This window comes from Phasianus colchicus, chromosome 1, assembly GCF_987193195.1.
Source record: "Phasianus colchicus chromosome 1, bPhaCol1.hap1.1, whole genome shotgun sequence".
Lineage (NCBI taxonomy): Eukaryota > Metazoa > Chordata > Aves > Galliformes > Phasianidae > Phasianus > Phasianus colchicus.
This window is the reverse complement of record NC_143436.1, coordinates 21665996-21684346: the sequence shown is the minus strand read 5'-3', so window position 1 is coordinate 21684346 and position 18351 is coordinate 21665996. Positions and strand designations below refer to the sequence as shown.

At 35.6% G+C, this 18351-nt stretch overlaps 1 protein-coding gene across 4 annotated transcripts in view; it reads right to left on the bottom strand.

The window, feature by feature from the left end:
* Positions 1–18351, bottom strand: part of GRM8 (glutamate metabotropic receptor 8) — a 331978-nt gene that overhangs the window by 250245 nt on the left and 63382 nt on the right. For all 4 annotated transcript variants that reach the window (XM_090136829.1, XM_090136816.1, XM_090136825.1 and 1 more), the window contains exon 3: positions 13615–13831. In XM_090136829.1, coding sequence (XP_089992955.1) covers positions 13615–13831 — 217 coding nt within the window. The remainder of the gene's footprint in view (positions 1–13614; positions 13832–18351) is intronic.

Below are 18351 nucleotides of genomic sequence, written 5' to 3'. Positions count from 1 at the left end.
CTTTCACCACTTCTCCTGAGAGGCACCTGAGGAGCAGGTAGCCCAAAGGGATTTGTCATAAGCTTGTGATGCCTGTGGCAAGTATACATATGGGAACTGATGCTCTTCTATCAACTAACACATTTTCTGAACGCAACCAAATGTCCTTCTTTCAGAAAACTGTCTCTTTTGTAATTATTTATCACAGAAAGACAAAAAAAGCTAAGACAGCTCCAGTTAAAATGACCTTAGTTAATGAACCTTATAATTTCAAGGACAGTACTACAGAGAACTGACCATTACTATTACTCTCTAATTACAAAGTCATTCCACATCTGAATTGAACACTTGCCTTTTCTTGAAATCCTTTTCCCCCACTGTGCTCAGACCTTACCATGGTCCACATCGAAGAAAATCATCTTCAAAGTCCTGTGAATGCATCTCCCTGCAGATATCACTATTAACTCATGTACACGTGATTAAGTGAAGTATCAAAACGGTGAAGCAATTTAGTCATGAAATGCCCATAAACGTCAATCAGAGGTCCAAAGTAGGCCTGCAAAAACTTTCCTCTGTGTCACCAATATTGTTCAGTGGGTTACTTAAAATAAAATAGCAATCTTTGCATTTAACTGGAAGAAAAAAAAAAAATCCATATATTTTTTATATATTTTAGCAACAAAAGAATATATCTTGCTGATAGGATTGCTTGTCTTGCTAACCCTGCTAAATAATTAAAATTTCATTCAATGTATTGTATCTACTAGCTTCTTTAGGGTCCTACTTAGTAACAGCTTAACTTGTCACTTGGGTTGTGATTCCTTGAAATCTCGTGCACTTTCATACAGAAAAAAAAAAAAACTCAATAAAAAATTTAAACCATCATTACCTAAGTTCTATAAACTCCTCCCTTAATTTTCTTGCAGCAAAATGTCAGCATTCTCATGTGACATCTCTGTGAAAAGTTCTTGATCTAGGTCCAGCCTCCATGTATTTGACAGTTTCATTCGTTTCTGACACTATTTTTATAAGCAGACTGAAGCTAGAGATATTCTTTTTTTGATGTCTATGCACTGATGAGGGAGTCTTGATTACTGGCAAGAAATACCATATATTCTGTCCTATATAAATGTTACCATAAGCAAGAGCATCCACTGGGATGGCTTCATCTTCTCAATTCCATGAAAGGGACATCAAATTTTGGGGAAAAAAAAAAAACGAAAAAAGAAAAGAAAAAGTACTCTGGAAATAAATTAAAAAAAAAAAAAATTAACCAACTAAAATAATTTAACTGAAATTAAAAAATATTTCTACTTCCTGAATAAGTTCTGAAAGGATTTAATAAAATACTACAATATAATGGAAGTAATTCTGAGGTCTGACAATTCTCATAAATTGAGCAGTGCTATTATCTGCACTTCATTAAGTGCATTAAGATGTTGGATAAAATACTTATAATCACATCACTCAAGTTACTGGACTTAGAAAATGTTGAGATGCATCTCACCACAAATCCAATATTCTAACAAAATATATTACAGTATACCTGCACAGTAAACTGAAGTGCACAGTAAAGTTCTGCATTCTTTCGGCTACTATCTGAGCACGTTAGTGAATAGTGTCCCTGGCTTACAGATTTGTGTTTACACTGGTTGTCCATAGGAAATTCTTAAAAAGTCATTCTATGCAAGAATGATGTCCCTAAAGACATGCACAGGTTCTGCTGAGATACATGGCCCCTCATTCTACGTGGAGCAGCTTTAACGGTACTCATGCCAAACCTGAGCTTAAACTTTGATAAAAACAAAGTGTTCTTATTTCCTGGGACTGTGCAAAATCATTCAGTCACATTTGGAGCCTTTCTACAAAAGGTTCCACTATGAGTTTGTCTGCATCCCAGATACCACTGTTGAAGTCTAATAATAACGCGCAGTTCTCTCAAAGGTTATAGGCTACATTGATGTCCTGGCACGTGTATGCTGTTTTGTAAGAGCAGACAGTGTGAAAGGGAAACACAAAGAACCCCTTAAAATAAAAGGAGGAAAAAGGAAGGTGGGAGTAACTACAAAAACAAGTAACTTCTCATGAAAATTAATTAGGACTTTCTGTTACCATTCTTGAAAGAAAACAAATCTTGCCTTGCTGAAAATAGGTGTGGTTACTGTCCACAGGGTTTAATAACATTCAGCAAGCTACTGGTATAAATGTTTGCAGGAATCATTGAGTCTTGGGATACTTTTGTTTTTCTTGTTCAACCCCTTCTTAAACATTAACAAAGTCCATATACACATACACTGGAATGGTCTCCGCTCTCAATTTGGAAAAGAACAAATGCCTCATTCTTTGGTTTGCAAAGTTGATGAATTTTTGTTCCTCCGCCTATGACCAATCACAGCATTTTGGCAACAACCCAAGGAGAAGCTGACTTACGAAGGCCACTGAAGGGTATGCTGCAGGTCTGAATATTATGCTTAATATGTACGTGGTAGAGTTCTTCTAGAAGCGTACAGCCACAACAGTACACAGGGGTTTATCTGCATGACACCTCTGCTACTCAAGGGTATTGTTTTGTAATTCATTCCCTTGATTAATTGTCTAGTCAAAATATCCTACTTTAATTAACAGTGTTAAAGAAAGAGACTGGCATTTTGTCAGAATATCAGCACTTGAAACAATTAGCTCCAGTTGCTTCTAAAAAATTCACTCATCATTCTATACTGAATAAATGCTAAAAGGTAGAGGAATAAGCAACACTTTTTCTGTCATAGAAAGTCCTTGAGAGAATACATTTTGACCAAAGTGAGAAAAAATAACTTTTTTCTAATCAGCAAAGTTTCACAATATACATATTACTGCCATCCAAATTTTTAGTATAGCATTACAGCTTGTAATTTGCATAAAAATCACACATTTCAAAAAGAAAAAAAACTTGATGTAGGAGTATTTCCAACTATTAGTGAAGCATACACATATGCTTGCTTTTTTTCTGAAATGAGTAATAGTAGTTCTTTGAAATGTTGTATTCTTTGAACAGAATTCTTTGGAGCTTTGTGGGCAATTAACTAGGTTACAGAATTGAAGGAATGACTTGTAGCTGACTAAATGGGTTACACTATTCTGAACATGTGCAGGCTCATGCAAGCATCCAAGAGAGAGCTACTGCTAAGTTACACCACTACAAGTTGATTAACAAATATCAGCTTACTTTGACTCAGAGCACAGTATGGTCCTCCACTCTTCAACACAAGAAAGAAAGGAAACATAATTAAACAGAAGTTTGATTTGAATTTTTCAATCAGACATTTCTGTCTTATAATCTTGGAAATACATTGTCATCATTATACATTTGACTCACTCAGCTCTTCTGCATCATGAAGATGAGCAAAGCTTAAGTGCCTTGTACAGCAGTCAGTGACAAATGCAAAATGCTGTTTCTCATATAGGCCATGGATACTTCTACACTGTAAGGGGAAAAATAGGATATAATAATGATTTCTTTTCAGAGATTAAAAAAAAAAAAAAGAAGAAAAGAAAAGAAAAGAAAGAAATTAAAGGAAAAAAAAAAAAAAAAACCAATCACGATTCATCAGCTCTAATAGTTTCCTAGGTCTTGATAGAACTGCCCAGAAATACAGATGACTTATCACGCACATGAAGATTTTTAATTATTTTCAGTACAGAAATTTGGCATACAGTCAAAGGAAGAAAGGAAGGAAAGATGATTCTTGGAGGACAATAACCTTTATGATTTCTTTTCTGACAGAGATTACTATTTATCCTAAATTGAAGCATGTTTTGAAAACAAATAGCTTCCATTTTACTTGTTCTTTTTTTTGTCTTTTTTTTATCAGAATATACTGTTGCAAAGACATCAGATTAAATACAACCTTTCTATTTCACAGTTGCCTTTTTTTAATAAAATTGTAATGAAATCTGAACAAAATATCATTCACTTGAACATTAGCACCGAAAAAAATTGCACAAAAAAGCTTAATGCAATATTTTGCATCAATTCATGGTGAGATTACCAGTAGCCAGGATTTCTCAAAAAGAGAAATCCCAAGCTGTGTTTAGGGCTAACTTAAAACTTGGAAGACTTCCATCCAGTTACATAGGCTTTCTATGTGACTAAGTCTGTTGCTTCAGCTATATTTGGTAGTTATTACCAAAACAGACATTATCAGTCTTGCATATAGAATTTCAAAGTTCATAACAGAGCTTTCAAAAGAAATATTCCAGGAATATGGAATCAACAGGCAGAAATATGGTGGTGAAAGGAAGAAAGGGAGTGGAGGAAGACTTCTTTACTTTATAAAGCAATGAACAGAAAGAATCAAAAGTCATTACTGGACAAGACTAAAAAATGTGTGCACTGGTACTGCCTGCCATGGCTTGTGCTTTATGACACAACATTCTTCAGGGGAGGGAAGGGAGGCAAGAATACTGAGCAAAGTGATGGGGAAATTTGAAGATGATATGAAATTATTTGAAATAATAAAGAACAGGGAGAGGAGACAGATTAGTTTCAAAGCTTGATAAACAACTATATCAGTGGAAAATTATTGACTATTGACAAATGTAAGGGAGTATACACTGGCAGGAATACCTGGCATTGTTCATACACATCACTGAGCTCTAAATCAGCTGTAGCCATTTGTTAATAAACCTTGAGTATCAGAACAGATAGCTTTTGAAAATAATTTGCTTGATACCCAGCAGCCTACAGAAGAAGCTTATAATTTGTCAGGATACATAAAGAATGGGGCTGAGAATGAGATTACAATGACACTACATAAATCAAAAGCAAGTCTTCACTTGGAGTGTTCAGCTATGGCTACAAAGCTTAACATAAATACAAACGAAATAAGAAATCCAGAAACTGACAGTAAAAACTATTATGCTGCAATTATTTTATATATTACAACTTAGAGTTAAGTAGAAAGGTATGTTTCTGAGGAGATTAACTGGATTCTCCTACCTACCACTCCTGATATCAAAACAAGAAGACAAGTAAAGTTAAAAAGAGGAATTTATGGATTCAAATGCTTATAAACTGCCACGTTTTGGGAAATCTATGTACCAGCTACTAAATACCCAGGGTTACAGAACACTATTTGGATAGGTAATACTGCCAGTGACTGAGAAGTCTCATTGAGGCCACCACTGGAGACAAGGTATTGAACTGCAGTGTCAGACTCAGCCCAACAGTTCCAGCGTTTCGTTGTTTAAACCGCAGGTATAGATCTTGAAAGTGCTGATGCAAAGAAAACCTTGCCAATACTCAATCACAGGCATTTCTCACAAATGACAGCTAAGAGAGACTCTTCTCTTCTAAAATGTAGAAAGCAAACCTGCAAAAATGCGAAATGTTTAAAACTGCTAGAAAACAATGGAACTCGGGACAGCGGACAAACAGAAAATGCAGTTTTCTAAGCAAACTCAATTGGCAGAACTTTTCTTTATCAATTTGATTCCTTAACATCAATAAGACTACTGACTGAAAACCAGTGAAGCACAAGCAAGAATACAGTTCCAATACTGTGAGCCCTCTGATGTGCTGACATAATACAGTCCAAGTCCATATCTCCATGCTTTTTCCTTTCACCTATGCTCAGATGGTGCCTTTTATCAAGGTGCTCCTTACCAAAATTTTTATATGCTGGGAAAGCAGATCTCTTAAACGTTATCTTGGCAAAGTTTGCTCACACAGTCTTTCATCAAGAACATGCCAGTGCCTACATATTTCAACTCTGATTCAAGTTGGACTCAATGCAATTATTCGCACCACCTCTGTGGAAGTGACAATAGCATAAGTTTGTAACAAATACAGGACAAAGGAGATCTAAGTTCCTTACAAAGAACAACCAATCTCACTCGATACAGAATCTGTGAAGCGTCTGGGACAAAATTTCCTTTACAGGTTAAGCATAACCACCATGAAAATAAACTGTAAAGTATTTCCCGCAGTTCTCTTCTGTCTTACACCACATGAAAATCACAACGTATATAAAAAAAAAAAAAAATACGCTTATTCAGACTGCAAATCACACTGTGTGTTGTTCATGCTTCACCTTGTAGCATCTCCTTTACAATTGTTTCCACTTAAAACAAAAACGTTTGCTGGGATTAACTTTCTTAAAATCTACTTCCTGTTAATGGCATTGTGTGAAATTTGGTCATAAAAAACTGAATGGCTACATTTTAGATCACAAGTTTCCTGAATTTGCTTTCCCTGAAGCTTTTTCATTACGTGTGAATTATTTTCTCTGGGACTCTTTCTAGCAAACGGGAGTTGCAGAATGTAAAAGAAGCTACAGATGCTGCAGTAATACGCACTAATAAAAGAAGAGTAACGCTTGAGAAATTAAACTTCAGTTATCATAAAGATCTGGTAGTAAATTTAAATATGTATTTATATATATATGTATTTATACACACATATATATATATATATATATTTTGTCCTATCTCTTATTTCAGAAGTTTTAATAATAGGTCATATGTCCAGAAAGTGCCCTTCCCTTTTAATAATCACAGAGATCTGATCTCAGGTATAACACATACTAAAGTTTAAGCAGAAATTTCTTTATCTGGCCCAACATGCTGTAGTGAACTTCTTTCTAGAGAGATTTTTCCTACCGATTTAAACACCAAAAAAAAAAATATCAGTATTCCTTAGTGTTCCTTAATGCTTATACATATCTGACACTAGAAAGTACACCTTACATCTTATTTCAAATTGTTTCCCCTTTAAACTACTGACTTGTTTATGGTCACTGAAATCTGTAATTCCCAACCACTGCTGCAAAGACCACTACATCTGAAAAATCACCTATGAAAATTCATATTCACTTTGATCACCACAAATTGCATTTCAATGAAGCATGCTTTTAATCTAGTTGGGTTGCTCTCTTAAAATTAGCACTGACACATGTATATTTTTATTTGCATTTCTACATTTACAAATCTTGAACTAAGTAACATGACTAAGTTAAATGGTTCTACAAATAAATCACTAAAAGTGCTTCCATGATACAAGCTGGCTTCCAGGATATTTTTAATGTTCTTTGAATTTATGCTTACAGTCAATGCAAATATCTAATATTTAAATGGAGTATGGTTTTCAAGTGAAGTAAAAAGAAAAAAAAGACATCAGATAATCCAAGACCTTCCCTAGTCCTTACAGCAGTAAAGTTCAATATAATGTACACATAAAGTGCAGAGTTCCTGCATATTATAATGAGTTTTTTAACATTTAATTTGTGGAGCTTTCTAAATTCACAGTAAATTCCACAGTAGGCATCGCTATGAAAGTATAGTGTCCTTGCTCTGAGGAGCTTATTTGTCTCTGCTCTCCAAGGGCTGACTGCAATAAGAAAAATGAAATCAGCTTCAGACACAGATGAGATTGAATATCACAGCTATTTGGCAACTGTATCACATAAAAGGAGGTAATGAACTGAGTCTTGACCTCAGTTCACACACCAGTTGGCTTGAGACAATAAACATCAGTGGACAAGACAAGTAGGAAGCGTGAGGTCTTCCTACTCCAAGCCTTGTTGGCACACCCAGAGGTGATCTTCCTGCGCATGGAATCTTTTGCTAAACCCCATGATGTTCAGGGAAGTATGTAATGACTTCTTTCAGTTTCAAGCACAGTACACAAGTCTCCACTTCTTACACAGGACTGCTTTCCAGAATCAAATTGCAAATTGTCTTCTGTGGAACAGAAATTACTTGTACTAGTAGGAGAAGAAGAGCACACAACGTTATCTCTTGCAGGACAGAGACAGTATCTATCACCAGCTCCAATATAAAGTCTCCTTGAGACCCCCTCTGCCAGCCTGCATAACAACTTCATTCACTTCAGAAGTGTTAAAGCATAATGGTGCCTTTGAACACGTGACCACATTGCTTACATAACCTCTGAGCAAATTACACTGTCTGTAAATTACCTTAAAAAAATATTTGTTTGGGGGATATTATTTCTTGAATTTGTCACAAGTATAAGGAATCTGAATGAAATACGACTCTTATCAAGATTATGAGAGCATTGGTGCCATGCCAGTTAAGGTTTAGCTAACATCTTCAACACAGCCCACTGGATAGTACATACTCTTCAGGGCAAAAAGGTTAAAAAAACTCAGATCTACAGAAGCTTTCTGCCTTTTTTTGCCCACTGCAGCTAGTGAACTTTCTACGTGTTTAAACAGTACCTCAATTCACTCACTGAAGTATGAAGTCCTCAAGAGCTATTAAAGATAAAGAAGCCCCTCTTCTAACAATCACAGGAGGGTCAAAAGCATAACAGAAAAGTGCCAGTGTGCTTACTGCTCTGAGGTACTGCCTTAAAGTTATTGAGATAGATAGACAAACAGATAAAGTTGAACCTGAAGAATACCATATTGATCAAGATCTCTGAGAGAAACCAAATTGGTCTTTCATTGCAAATCCCTTTATCAGGTACTAATTAGTACAAATATTAAAAAATACTGGAATTATTTTCCAGCTATTACAATATTAATACACCTACCATCAGATTTCATAATTTTTCTTTGAAGATCCTGTACCCAATTATGTAGTGCTATTATTAATTGCAACTTGCAGCTTGAAATCAAGTGTTATCAATAGAGTTCAGCTGCATAAATATAAAAGGAAAACTTAAAATTGAATTAAACTGTTTCCTCTTTGTAAAACCATGTTGGAATGGTGTTAGGTGGGAAAATTAGTTAAGCATGAATTCAGCATTTAAAGCAGAAATATCTCTGGGAAAAAGGTTACATTTCATATATTGTATTTCTTCAGTCTTCGTGCTGCAAGATTTCTCCTCTTAAATACCATTTGGGTGGAGGGGGGAAGAGGGAGGGCAGAAAAATGAATCTATTCATCAGCTTACCTAATAAGATACAAAAAGCTTTAGCTTGATACCAGAAGCATAAAAAAGATTACTTGAATTGAATTAATCTAAATAACAATCAATCTTGCTTATTTCTAAATTATCAATGAATCATCTAAGTGGAGAGGAAAGGTTATACACTTTGGAAGTCTATTTTCCTGTACATCCCTCCCTCCTCGCTTGCTGCTAAACTTTCAATTTATCCACTGAAACCTTAGAAGTACAAAAGATATTAAATGTTTGAAGTAATCACTATTTTTTTAGTAGAGATACACTGAACAACTGTAGATGAACACAAAACAACAGAGACAAGGTGACCTTAGAACCTCACTGAAGACAAACATTTTCACAGACAGTTCTCCATGTAAATAAAACACAGCTAGATGTGCTGAAATCTGGTACAATTTCAATAAAGCTCCTGTCATATTCATTTAGTAAATGTATTTCTTTAAATTAAGTATATAGTTATCAGTGTGATTATAATGGTAAAATATTATGAGGGACCATAAACTGTTGTCCCCCTCAGAAAAATGCTATTAACTGCAATATATCAGGATAAAAGGTAGGTAAAACTACAAAATTATGTTTCTAAAAAGCAAGCAAGCAAGAGTGCGTTTTGATATGAAGTACACAGTTTCCTTCTGAGGCAAAGCTGCAACAAAGCTGTCATTTTTCCTCAGACTAAGATGTGGTCCAAAATTCTCTTTGCTACAGTTTGTACACCTCTGGCAAGATGTGCAATACAAACAGACAAGATAAAACAGGCAAGCAATGCTAAATTTCCTCATCTATTCTTAACGAGCAGCTACAGATCCCTTCTTTTATCATCTTTACCTACTTTTCCAATACGATTTTTTATGTGTTCCACCACAACTACCCAGCAGCACTTGTGTCAGTTTTTCATTGACCACTCATAGGATAAAATCTCTCATGTAGCATTTCAAATACTGTTCATAGATTTCTTCCATTTTTCAGTACAACCACTGCACTAACCAAGTGAATATTCTGATCCCAAACAGAATTTTTTCTGAATAAAAGAGGGCCGTGACTTTATTTCTGATGGTAGGTAGATTCATTTGGTTCATAACAGCAGGGAGAATGAACTATTAAAAGAATGTCTGATTAGAGACTTCTCAACATCTATTTTGTCAAACATCATTAACAGCAAAGTAAATAGAAAAACAGTATTCAGCATGACAGTTTAATGAGGACTTGGTAAGACATCCTTGCTTCTATTCCTTCCTCTTTTCAGTTTCTCTCAGTGAGCCAGTTTCTTTCCACTTGGTACTTAACTCTAAAGCATTACCATACCAATCCACTCCTTTAGTCAGTGTACCAAAATGATTTGATTATGATGCCAAAATGATTATAGTAATATAATTGATCAACTTTGTAATGGGAGTAAAAATACTATAATCATTGTCTTCAAACAATAAAGCATGGAAGAGCAAGTTGGAATAAGTATCATTCTCTATTCTCCTTGCAATTGTTGCCATGTAAATTACTTAATTTCCAGCTATCCTTTGTCCCAGACAGGATTTTTGTCATTAAAATGAGGGCAGATTTTGATATGTAATATATTCTGTGACATGTCACGGTGGTACCACTTTGACCTTTTCAGTACTCCACATTTCATTTGGGAGCCTGTTCCATTTTGCTTCTGCTACCGATCAAGAAATAGAAGTTGAACAGAAAACCCATCAAACTGTAAGTTAGATGTAAGGGCTCAAGATCACGACAAACAAGTGCTTGAAATAAGTATGTGAAATTATTTTCTATTCTGGAAATATATTTACCTATTGTTTCTTCTTAACAGCCTGGAGGAAAAAAAAAATGGAAAAAGAAAAGAAAAAAAGAAGATGCACGCTTGCACATTTATAATTTCAAAACTGCTATTTCTCATCTCCTCACAGGCACTGAAATTTTTTCAGAAGTGAATTACTTTCACATACCCTTCTCAAATTTATTGCTTTCCATTGTGCTTATCTTTACATTTATTTTTCTTCCAGTTGTTGGTTACTTACCTTCAGAAGGATGTAAAGAATTTATAAAACTGTCCTACGCATTTGTATGCCAACAGCACAAGTGGAGCAATGTCCTTATTAGGTTCTTAACACACATTTTATTAACATGGAGCTGGTATGTTTTCCCATTTTCTGTCCAGTTGTATACCACGTGATGATTTTTATAAACCTACCTACTTACACTGTATAATCTCAGGTCTTGTAATTAGATGCTACTTGAACTTTCCATTTTAAAAGTGTTTCCAGCCCTGTGGTTTAGGTGAAAAGTCAGAGGACAGTGAATAATAGAATTAGGCTGAAAGGAACATTAAAAAATCATCCAATCCACCTCCCAGCCTCAAGGAAGAGCTAAGTACACTTATATAATCCTTGGGCAGGTGTTTGCCTAATGCATTCTCCTAGATTCTCAGTGATGGAGGCTCCAAAACAACCCCAAGCCATCTGGTCTAATGCTTTAATATCTTAACCATTAAAAGGGGCTTTCTTCAAATCTAAACTGAACTAAATCTAAACTGATCTCTAATGCTGGAGATTAGTTCCATTATTTCTCTTCAGACACACTGGCTTTGGATGAATGCATGTTCCTCTACCTTTTCGTAAAAGCAATTTGTCTGTTCGAAAACATTATTTTCCATCATCTACCTAATCAGCTCTTCTTCAGACTAACAAACCATGTCACTCAGCTGTGCTGTAATGACCACATTTTCAAGATCTAGGCCTTGTTCTCACTTGTGGATTCTCTCACCCATTGTGAAGTGAGGGTTAAAATCTGTATCGTGTCAAAATGAAGTTTCATAATTGCCAGGCAAATTAGGTGATTACTCAAATTATTTTAAAGATGATACTCTTGTCTGCGTGTCTCAGTATGACAGGAGAAATATAGGCAGATTATAATTTCCTATCACGCTTAGATCATTTTTGAGATAGCATTGTCTAAGCAATCTTTTGCCTTTCCTCATTGTACAGGCACTTGTTGCTGAAGCACAGTGCCTTGCATTTGTCTTTTAAATCTCTGCTATTTTTAAAGACCACAGTTTCATACTCTCACTCTCTCTTCTAATACATTCCTAGTCTTTCCCGGTTTGAAGTTACCTCCAGATTTTGCAAGTACATTCTTCATTCCAAGTCCATCTGGACTGAACATGAAAATATTGGCTACTATCTGACCCAGTAAAAACCCAAGCCAAATACCACTCAGTGCATTCTTCCTTTAAAACAGAAGTCACTAATAATTACTCTCTGAGCAGTTTTCTAAATAGGCCTGCATCCAGCATACGTTTTACCTGATCACTGTTCCCAAATTTGCTTAGGAGAATGCTGTATGCAACAGTTTAAAAACACTACTAAATTAAAAAACATGACCCTAAGTGTTTCTTCTACAGCTAACAAGCTATTATATAGCTATATACATTCTATATATTAGATTTTTTCAGCCAATGAACTACTCTGTGAATTTCTGGAAGAGCCAATCTAGTCAATACAGTATTTGATGCAACAGATGAACCTTGTCTTTCTGATGTGCAGTGTGGATGAATTACCCATGCCTTTGCTAACCCCCAAGTCAAACCAGTGCAGTGTAGTTTGGCTCACTCATGAAGATACTTAGGATCTAGCAGTACTGATTTGAAGGTAGAAACAGAATATTTATTGGTTAACTGATCCAGTATGTTATACACATGACTTCCCTAAGTGGCATGAATTGCTGCATTTTCATCTTACTGCCAAGTTGCAGTCAATCAGCAAATTTTATGGTTCAAGTGTAAGTACCTGAAATGCACATACAGCTTTCCATATGATTGAGATGTTATCCATATGATTGAGATGGAATATTTTCTCACCCAAACTGACTCAAAAGAGACAGAGTTCATAAATACACGCCCTGAAAATCAAACTCAGTAAATTAACCCAGGCTATGAAGGACAAGAAGGCTGCCTGCAAATTACTGTGTTTTTTTAAAAAGGATACTATTTTGCCATTTAACATTTTAATTAGTGGAAGACCAATTTATCCTTCTATCAATCCATCTGCTACTTGTCATCTTTATTCCTTGGTGTCCAGAACCTACTGCTCCAGAGAAATAATCAATTTTATAGGCCAGAAATAACTACAGTAGTGAGGAAAAAAAAAAAAAAAGATCAAAAGAATGTAAAAATAATTCTCATAATAATGTCCGTATTTACACAGCACATTTCATCCTGAAGGAAAAACAATGAGAGCACATGTTTGTACTTCACAGACTTCTTGTTGCTCAAATTCACCAAAAATAAAAACTCGAAATGTATCCATGCTGGAAGAAGGAAAATGAGGTCTCACTGGAATACGATTTTCCTAAGCTAACTCAATTGCACTTCCTCTAATCTGGCTCTAATACATTTGGTGGTTGCCTTCTGCCTCCGTGAATAGTTTGTTAGTATAAATTATAAATTAACCGTGTGACTATAGTGAGACCTATCATACTTGTCAACTCTATCAAGAAGCTTCTCTTTTCCAAAAGGGGTACGAGGCACGCATTTTCTGCCTCTCTCAAGCTGTTCTTAAATTAGTACTAGAACTATTGCCTTGGCAGACTGACAAACAGCAAAATCATCTGTAACCCCCTCCACTTGAGTCCATAGCACACACCTACAGGTGTTCTGATCATCCTGCGCAGAACCAAGCAGAGCTCAGCGATGATCTGCCAGCTATAAATACAAAACCCGACAAGCATACACTTACCGATTTCCCTAGAGATCTGGGTGAATGCCTCTACGCCGCTCTCTCCGTAGTTTCCTTCGGAAGCCAAAGTTGACACATAGTTCCACCCAAGAGCTGTCACGATGTCAACCATGGCCTGCGCTTGGTAGGAGTCAGGTGGGACCACTCGAGAGAAGAAGTCATACCTGGTGTTGTCACTCAGTTCTGGAGCTGTAGATGCATAGCTGATTTGAGGTATCTGGAAATAAAACGACAAGTAATGCATGACTATATAGTATCTTTTCCTTCTATATATGTATGTGTTCAAAAGGCTTAAAAGAGATTATGCACATGCACTCTGCAAAACTGAATATCTTGTTTTTAATTAAATCAACTGATCAGAAAGCTGCTCAGATTTTGTAAAATGCCAGTCAAGTCTTAAATAACACTCTTAGTAAGAAATAATGCATTCTGCTTTGCTCTAGATGTCACGATAGTTGACGTGTAAGCGTAACAACTTCTTTTGTGATCCTGGCCGTGACAGGAACAGATTTTTTTAAAGGAGGAATGCTTAGTACTACTACAGAAGGTAAGAAGGTCACATTATTAGTGTCTGACTCTTAAAGATGCCACACTTCAACTCGATGAGTAAAATGTAGATTATTTTCATATTCTTGTTTTGTCTATGTACATACCTATATGCATGTTTTTCCATTTTCTTTCTGGATACCAAATACCAAAAGCTATCTGATAAAAAATGCACAACTGCATATATGCATATAGTCTCTATACAATATAAATCCAGAGAAGGAAAAAGGTTGTAATGAAGGTTTGTAGTCCTCCATTTCTGTAGTCTTTGTGGAAGCAAACAAACAAAAAAAATAGACAATACACCCAATAAATAATTGAAATACACTTTAAAAATAAATTAGCACTCTTATCTTCAGTAAATGGTTTATAATTTCTGTTAACAATAGGTGCTTAATGTACATTCTACAAAATATAAAATAGCCTTTAATGAAGCAATAGTAAGAGTTCCTAATCTGATATTCATTCTAAACTGATTGTTATGAGAACTACATTTAACAGTTCTTGCTAACAAGTCATTCAACAAATGCCCACTGTTACATTAGATGCTATGGTAGATGATTTCAGTGGAACACTTGCATCCTATATAGTGTTTACTCAATTTATTTATTTATTTTTTAAATGTATGCTATTAACATTCTGGTCACCAACCCTGCCTTTATAGGCAGCACAGATTCCTACAACCTAAAAAAAAGCAGTTTATAGCCTAAGGGGTGGCAAAATCATTTCTCAGTCAGAAAAAAAACAACTCTTACATATCTTGGCTATACATTTCTTTAAGAAATTTTCTACTCATGGAGAAGCCTTAGAATAAACAATCTGAAATACTGGAACAATAACAATCAGAGAGAACAGAAAAAAGGGAGGATCGCAGATAAAACAAGTTAAAGGTTATATCTCATACAAATCAGTATTCCTAACGTAACAAAGACCCACCAAGAAAAAACAAGATGAAATCTCCTTACAAAAGTTGTCTTGCATAAGTTCCCTTTCTTTCAGAAAATATTTGAAACATCTTTATCTCTTTACAGAGAACAGATTCTGTTCTCCAACAACACAATTATGCGCATTTAGAGCACATATCATTCCCTTTCAAAATCTGCTCTATTACTGTTTAAAACCATCAGCTTTTTCTAGTAGAAAAAAAGTAAAGGCAACTTTTGTGTGTCATTTTGCACCTCAGTGTGTCACTTCACAAAAACTATGGGGTTGTTGCTTTGAGGAAAGTTATTTCATTGATAACAAGTGTAAAATCAACACCAGCGAGAGATCTTTCAGGCAGATATTTTGTTGTTGAAAAATGTAAAGGCCAGACCAGAGCATTATATATCCATTAACATTCTCAGTTCTTCTTCCTCTTCAGGCATGAGATGAATAACAAATCCTAGATATGGGTAGGAGAGCTGTTGGTACAACTTTGCAATGAGATTCTTCAGATCAATAGAGATATTTCATTTTCAGTCAGTGTCGCTGATTTGAGGCCATGGAAAAGGCAGAGAAGAGAAGCAATTTTCCTACTTTTCAGCTCCCTGTAGCTCAGCTTCTTCCCTAGAGTTATTTCTAATAACAGTGGAAGAGAAGGGAAGGTAAATAACGGTCCAAACCAAACACCCCTGAAACCACTGGATGCACCTTAAGCTACCACAGCTTTATAGCTCCTGCCAACTTATCGCCAGCATGAAATAAAAGGAGGGGAAACACTGCCTGAGCAGAAAGCCACACCTAAATTTCAAGAAAAAAGGCTCATGCAATGGAATATTCAGGTTATTTCTTTTTATCGTACAGTAATACAGTTGTTTGAAGATACTCCAAACAACACTCAGACATTGTTTGGCACAAGGAAAAAGTGCTAGGATTTAGTGGTTCAATAACCCATGAACAAAAAATATATACATTAAAATGTAACAACCCTAGTCATGGACTGTATGTTTAATAAACCGTTTTACATGTCCCCGAGTACATTTTACAAGACAGAGCATAATGCTGCCTAAGCAAAGGAACTGTTATGCTCTATCAATTCAGTAATATGTGTTTTAAAAACTCCCTAAATACATTCTGCATTTATACTTCAGGTTCTATTGGCCCCTTGAGATGTAAATTTGCTTTTTGAAAGAGACCTGTGTAAGGTCTCTTGCTCCTATATTTTCCATTCTAAATTTATCAGTCTAAATTTTCAAAATTAAATACAATTCACTCAAAATTTGCATTGTATTTATATGTTATGTAGCACTGTCAATAAAACTTCAGTTCTTTAGGGGACAAAAAGAAAAAAACAAAGGATTGTATAACTACATTTGAATGAGCTGACACACGACAGCTGTCACACTCCCTGGGAAGGGCTGGAAGCATTTCTGTATGAATGTTCACTGATGATTTTTTTCCTATTCTTCCTCTGGTTAGGCCGCTCTCCTTCTGTTAACCTATGATCTGATAAACTCTCTACTTCCAGTGACCGACATTCTTGAACTCTTTGAAATTATTATGCAGAGAAATTCCTAAAAGCCTTATTTTTATTTTTAAGCTTAAGCTGATCTATTAAAAACCCTAATGTAATTTGAAGACAAACATTTATAGTGTGGCACTTTAACTACAACGTCTGGATTTGAAATAATATCCAGTTTTAGTATGGACTGATCATAATCTTAGTGCATCCTGGGCTGCAGCTGAAACTACCAGCAATTCATTTTGCCTATTATCCACAGTCACAGACATCAGAAAATGATTCCATATGTTTGGGGGAAAAAATAAAAGAAGAAAAAAAGAAGGGGACAAAAAAAGACAAATAAAACAACAGCTTATATCTAAGTAGAAAGGCTAAGCCTGCAACACAGATTCAAGCCAAAATCATCAGTCAAGCATACTCTGTTTTTTTCCTGGATCTTTTTGGGCACATCTCCAAGTTGATTTAAAATCAGTCTCTAAAGATCTCCTCTTCCAAGAGGATCAAAGAAGACAGAGCAGTTACGTCAGAACTAGCTGTCCAAAAGCTGTAATTGCGGCAGCACTTCAAAGAGGGAATATCTGTATGACATATCTACCAAGCATTACTACAGAACAGACTGCTGCTTCCTGATGGAGCAGGTGTGAGCAATTTCAGAAGAGCCAAAAGCAGCTAACATTGTATGTCATTTATTTCACTCAACTGGTGAACCACTTCCAGTCTCCAATATACTGGGGAAAAAAAAAAAAAAAAAAAAGCCAACTCCCAACTACTATCCATCAGCAATTATGACTCCGGATGTGTTTGGTGGGTCCAATGCAGGGATCCAAACCGACACAGGTGTTGCACTAAGAACAGCAAAGAAAACTAAGTGAGATCAATTTGCCCTTCCAGTAAAGAATCTTGAACACAGCAGGCAGCTCTCAGCCAATATGCCTTCTCTTCTATGACATTCTGTCCAAATTAAGGACAAAAGGTCAGTGGAATCTTCCTTACTGAGCTCTCAAATCCATTTGCTTGCTGCATTTGTCAGTGTATAGTATCAGCCGGTCACTTTGAGTGCCATCTTCCTTTATGCAGCCTTTCAGCTGGAAGCATGATTTGGGAGCAGAGTAGTAGACAGCAAAATGAGCTAAACTCATACAAAAAAGGACCCAAGAAAGAAATCACCAGTAATTTTGAACATTACTGATAATGAGTTACACTCACAGAAGTAACCATGCAATACAGTCACGCAGCATAATGGGCTTAAATAACTCACATCTTCAGTTTCACTACCCACTCAGTCCTATCACTACTAACTTTAACATATCAATAACCTTTTTTTATTTCCCTTTTCCTTCTCACCAGTGAGCAGGTTTTTTGTGGTTTGGGGTTTTTTTTTGGGGGGGGGTGGATTTGGTTGGGTTTTTTTTGTGAACTATTAGCAATAGCACATTAAGAACAATAATAATCTAAACAAACAAAGTAACAAAGCCAGTAAGCTTTAGGTTCATTATTGGTCAGCATTAGCCAGTATTTTACCAACAACTAATAAATCTTGCAAAGAAGTAAGTGTGCTTGAAATAAAATTTGACTTTGAAAACACGTTTTCATCTTAGTGATTTTTTGAATTTTAAGTATCTATCATTAATCATTAATAGCTCTGTCTTTTCAAGATTTTTATTCCCTCTTATGTATAGCAAGAGAGAGTTCCCTGTGAGTAAAAAAAAAAAAAAAAAAAAAAAAAAAAAATCACAGCAGTGAAATGA